Raw genomic sequence first — 6,000 nt, 5'->3', positions numbered from 1 at the left:
CCGCTTATCTATCAGTGTTGCCAACTAAAAATTTAATCCTTCCGCTACCGTTTGCACTTTATTTGATTTCATTATGAGCATTTTTATGAAAATTATAAGCAAATTAAATCCGTCCAGACTTTATGAAAACCCTGTATTTTGGATTTTAAGTACAAACATTGAACATATTCTTCACCTATATCGATCAATATTTAGAAATTCACAAAGAAGGCTCCATCTGAATTTCCATTACATTTCACAAAATATTTTTTACCGCAAAAAGATCGAAATTAAAATGCTATTGATGTCGTCACATACAGAATAAAATTAAATAGTTTACAATTATTACTGGCAATTAATACTGTAACTGATTTCGAACAATTAAAAGAACATAGTCTAAATGTATTGAAATTTCATTTCTTATCGTTAGTACGAAGCGTTGTAAATAGTAGTAACTTTCGATAACTGTTCTCCTAATGAATTTGTATACAACCAAATGTAGTTTTAACAAGTTTAACAAAAAAGTCCAAAATAACACTCTTGAAAACAGCTCTTATTTGAAAAAGGTACATAATTATCGCGTTTGGTTCTTGCAATGGTCTTTCCAAGAAGATTAATAAAAATTCAACATAGCATAACAACAAAAGCTGTTTTGCTTATATATATTATATATATATATATATATATATATATATATATATATATATATATATATATATATATATATATATATATATATATATATATATATATATATATATAAATGATTGGTAAGTTGAGTGTAGGGGGGCGCCGAATTCTGCTTCGCCCCGGGCGCCGATATCTCTAGCTACGGCTCTGGTCTTGTTTCAATATTCTCTTTTCAGCACACACTTTCAACCCGCCTTATGGTTCATGTTCCAAGATGGATACACTGAAAAACTTGACGAAATGAATGTTGTCACGTGATCTCATCAGCCAATGAAAATGAGCTGTGGCTAGGCTGTGACAGGAATAAAAAATATGCCACCTACCCTAGACATACACTTACACTCTCTTTTTTACATTTACACGTACATACATCCCCTTCTGTTTTCTACATTTTTTTCTTCATTTTACACTTGCCACTTTTCTCTAACTTTTGCTCTGTCCAACTGAGCCTTCAGCCCTCTTTCACTGTCTGAACTTCTCTCCCGATTTTGACCTTTTTTTTTTTTTTGACTTTGACATTTCTTACCCTGATTGTGTCTTTCATCTTACTGAGTTTCTTACAAAAATCCTCCTTGTGAGGTACACACAAGACAATTTGATTATTGCATTGATTTATTCGGAATCAGGAAGTTCGGATCGTTCGTGCCAATTTCGCAGTTTACTGCGCATTAATTTTTATCAATTTTTATTCGTAATCAATTCCTGCACAATACAAATTTAGTGACATGGCTGACTTGACTCTGTAGTCGCGGCCCTAGTGTTATTGGGCTCCTAGTTTTTCTTGAGCAAGTAAAAAACATTCATATCTCCCTCCCGACAACCATTTTTGCCGATCCCAAATCTTCTGTATTCGCTCGCTATCCTAGCAAGCTGTTTTAAGTTGGTCATGTAAAGTGTACAGAAAAAATTTGGGCAAGTCTTTAATTTGCCTATTTGATGTCGGGAACAGAACAGTGTTGAATTCTGACATTTTCCCCCGGGGGGAATGTGAACTCCTCGGGGGAGGGTTGTTTTTCTGTAGTTTTGCAAGAAAGCAGACAATTCCATTCACATGCACACCTTACCTAATATTGAGACTAATTGCGATAAATATTCAATGTGAGATTATAATTTTAAAAAATCGTTTAATTTTATCTAAAACATTAAATAAAGACTGGCAAAAATATTTTAGACTAAACTTGAACTGCTATTTGCAATAGCTACTTTTGTTATTATTTCCTATATTCAGTAGTTACTGTTTGTTACTAATGTAGAAGTTTTTAAAAAGAGTTAAATTAACCCAAATATTTTTTGTCCTAAAACAAACATACATAGGAATATCTTAACAAAAAGTTATCATTCTTTCTAAACTTCTAATTCTAAATCAAGGATATTAGCCTTGGTTTCTTCACTAAATACACACCAATAGTTTAGTTTACGACATCTTCAGTAGGATTAGTGCCGTGTCGTGAAATATCAGCGCTTGGGGCGAGAGTATACTACGGCATCCCCGTACATACAAATGAAGTCGACAGACCAGCCGCGAAGGTGAAAAATTTTAAGAAGTAAACCCTGCTTTTCCTTGATTTTGAGCACATATTACTTTTTTCCTTTCATTTTATATATGTGCACATGTGTTTCATTCCTCTCTTTTTTCTTTCCTTCTTTTCTTTTCTTTTTCTCACTCGAATTTTGCGCCCTTACTTCGGCGCCCGGGGTCGTTGCCCCTCTTGTCCCTCCCCATGGCACGGCACTGAGCAGGATCTTCGTCACCTTCAATAGCAATCTTTCACTTATATACTACTATTATATTGATAAATTCTATATAAATCTCTAACCCAGGAGGGATAACTGTTCCTCCCTGATCCCTCTAAATGACGCCCTCTGAACCTCACCCTTTAACTGACTTATTTTTAGTTAAAGAAAGGTGTGTTTACTTTAACAATCGTGAAACACGTTTACGTCTGTCACTTCCGATGCGAGAAATGGGATTTAGGCGCTCTATTTCAAATAATGCAATGTTCTTCATTTTCAAGAACTGAAGTCTGCTGACATCAGAGATCATATGGAATGATCGAAAGATCTTTCCTTTCCTATCTCAATCTGTGCTAGTTCTACCACAGAGAAAATAACAAGTTGTTATTTTCTCTGTGGTTTCATCTACTAATATATAATATAGGGCGAGAGTATATAGTACCTACTAAAATACAAACCTTTCTTCAACAGTTGACAATTTCATGTTCTGCCAAACTCGGTCATAGCGTTAAGAAATACAGGTTTTATTGACTATTTGGTATTCTATCTTAGATGTTACATGTTTAATATTTATATAGAATGGGTCTGCGTCATTCCCGTCCCCCGGGCTACCTCCTGAATTCATCCCTGGAACAGAATCCAATCAACCCCTGCGGGGCTTCTAACCCGTTCCTACTACTACTACTACTACTACTCCATGTTAATCAGTAGATCCCGTCTCATATAGCCTCGCTGCTGAAAGGGACGTTAAACTCAAAATCAAATCAAATCAAGATCAGAGGACGTTTGGGATCCGCAAATATGGATCCATATAGAAAAACTGCAAGCTTATTTTATTTTTAAAAAGTATTATGAAAATTTTAAAAAGTAATAGGTAAATCACTTTTTTGAGTATTATTTTCAATCTTATTTTAATGAAAAAGTGTTACAAGTGTTACGAAAATTAAAAAAAATAAAATAAAATAAACTTTCCTTGGGCCGGGTTTGAACCCACGCCAAAACGACTTTCGTTATTAGCATGTTACACTAGCACGCTCGACTGCGAGAGCCGACAGTATTTGGGGTTTACTTTCTGCTATATGTGGGACTAGTGGCGGACCCAGGATATGGTCAAGGGAGGGGTTAAACTATAGTTTGCAGCTTTATCCAGTGTAAAGCAGGATTGACGCCTATTTTATCCAGTGTATACCTGAGCTTCAAGAAGGGCTATAGCCCATATAGCCCCTCTTGGATGCGCGCTTGTGTAGGACATGACTCTTGTTTTCTTACCTGTGTCAGCCAATAATATCAGAATATGAGCTCCTTCGTGGCTAAGCGGTTAGGGTACGCACCTTTGGTGTGGGAGACCCGGGTTCGATTCCTGGCGGGAGCTCACGTGGTTCGGACTCCATGTTAATCAGTAGGTCCCGTCTCATATAGCCTCGCTGCTGAAAGGGACGTTAAACTCAAAATCAAATCAAATCAAGATCAGAGGACGTTTGGGATCCGCAAATATGTTTCCGACAACTCCTTCCAGTTTCAACCAATAAAAGTATATAATAACACAACAGCGACTCCACAGAACATTTGCTAAATAGATCTATGCATTCTACCAGCAATTATAATTGTATAAAATTGTATAATATTGTAAAGTGACGTGAAAAGTATAAAGAAACGAAAAAAAAAAAAAAGTAGGGGGAAGCTCAAAGTCGGAGACGGGCGGATCCAAAAGGGAAGGAAACTTTCTTATTTTATATATAAATAATACCTATCCCAAACTTAGGAGCTCTTAAAGCTAGCACTAAGTAGCAATTTTACAACCGACCGCCCCCTCCCCCCAAAAAGTCCGTCCTGGAACCGCCCCTGATCTTAGAAAAGATATTTAAGATTGGACAAAGTTGGGAAGGAGCTCTTTAAATTGAAGAGTGTCTGCTATCCAGATAGTCGGGAAATTAATAAGGAAGAACGGAAAGAAGCACATAATGTAAAAGCATAAATGGAAATGAGTGTTCGTATGCATAGAATAAACGAAACAAGATGGATGCATGTTCAGTATTTCCATAACGAATAATTAAGATTCTGCTGCGCAATTCGCTCTTCTTCTGTTAGAGATTTCAGTAGTGTCCGTAAACTGTCTGCATCAGTGCTTCCCTATGATTTTGTGACGAGAACGTGGTGTCATGGAAGATGGTGTAAATGCTTTGAGTGCAGAGGTGAATCCGAATGGCATAGTTCTCGTTGATGGCTGTTTTAGGACATTATCTTCTCTTTCATCTGATGATGAAATCCAAGGAAGTACGATTAATGCCGCATCTGCAGCAAATGATTTATTGGAAAACGGCATTCTTGTTGAAACGAACATGGGGTGTGTATCTCAACCACATTTTTAATTACAATTTAACGAAGAGTACAGCAGTACGAGAGAGAAGTACAACACGTGGTGTTTATTGTGTAATGTTACATTAATATAAGCTTGCATTCATCCACTACAAAAACAATAGTGTCACTCCATACAAAAAAAAAAAAAAAAAGTTTGGAATATGGGGGTATTATTGGGACGGGTACACTCAAGTATAGAGTAGATATTTTGGTCACTATTGGCATTAAAGCATGAAGTGTATATTACATATTCTATATGTACGCAGTGCTATATAATGGATCCCACTTTAAGCTGTAGGTTCGGTGCAGAATCACCATAAGAGGGGGTTATTCATTTTCTCGTTCAAAATTCTATAGTTTTTAATAAGGGATTAGTGCTGTATTACAAGACATGAAAAAAATAAAAAAAATGTACTAAACTAGGTTAGGTTTAAACCTTCAAAAGAAGAGTAAAATTTTTCAGAAAATCAAAAAAAAGGTAGTATTCAGTTTCTCTCCAACATTACTTCGTAGTAACTCTGGCCCTGGAAACTTTGCATTCTTCTGTGCAGATTCACTTTAGAACTTCAGTATACGTACCTAATAAGAATTATAGTGCGAAAAACACTGACCAGCTTGTGTTAGATGACCACTAAAAACTAACCGGTTCAGGGCAGGACCGAAACCGGGGAAAGGGGATGAGCGTTAGTGAGGGTGCGTCCGTACGTAGTGGGCGCGTGAGTGACGGTGGGTATCCACATAAACGTGGATGGCACAGGAGGTAAAATTCCTTTGGAGGGTTAACTGCTGTATCGCCGAACCAGTTTTAGGATATTTACCGGGTCAGTTGGAGAATTTATTTAAGTTTATGAGGAAGAATGAGTGAAAGTCAGGTAAGGAGAATGGTAAAAATTAAGAAAATGGTTGTATTTGGTGTTGTAAGTGGCACTGTATGTGGAGGTGGATGGACTATTTCGCGGAGAGGTACACTAGTTTTATTATACAGATCCATAGACTGTAAAATGCACAGAAAAATTTGGGCAAGTCTTTAATTTCTCCATTTCATGTCGAGAACAAATTCCAAGAAACCCCTGTGGGGCTTCTGACCCGTTCCTACTACTACTACTACTACTTATATTATGGATCAGTTTAGTAAAACTACACTTCTAATAACGTAATGTAATCCAACCAAATATAACCGAATGCAGTACATTTATTATTATTATTATTATTATTATTATTTTATTTTCAAATTGGTCA

At 36.4% G+C, this 6,000-nt stretch overlaps 1 protein-coding gene across 1 annotated transcript in view; it reads left to right on the top strand.

Moving 5' to 3' along the window:
- Positions 1-4,494: 4,494 nt before the first annotated feature.
- LOC145691055 (uncharacterized) overlaps positions 4,495-6,000 on the top strand; it is a 45,592-nt gene continuing 44,086 nt past the window's right edge. Inside the window, exon 1 of the mRNA XM_081766696.1 lies at positions 4,495-4,747. Within this exon, the coding sequence (XP_081622822.1) occupies positions 4,563-4,747 (185 nt within the window). The 5' untranslated portion in view covers positions 4,495-4,562. The remainder of the gene's footprint in view (positions 4,748-6,000) is intronic.

Source organism: Thermobia domestica, chromosome 1, assembly GCF_964235325.1.
Source record: "Thermobia domestica chromosome 1, izTheDome1.hap1.1, whole genome shotgun sequence".
Classification (NCBI taxonomy): domain Eukaryota; kingdom Metazoa; phylum Arthropoda; class Insecta; order Zygentoma; family Lepismatidae; genus Thermobia; species Thermobia domestica.
This window is presented reverse-complemented; position numbering and strand designations above follow the sequence as displayed.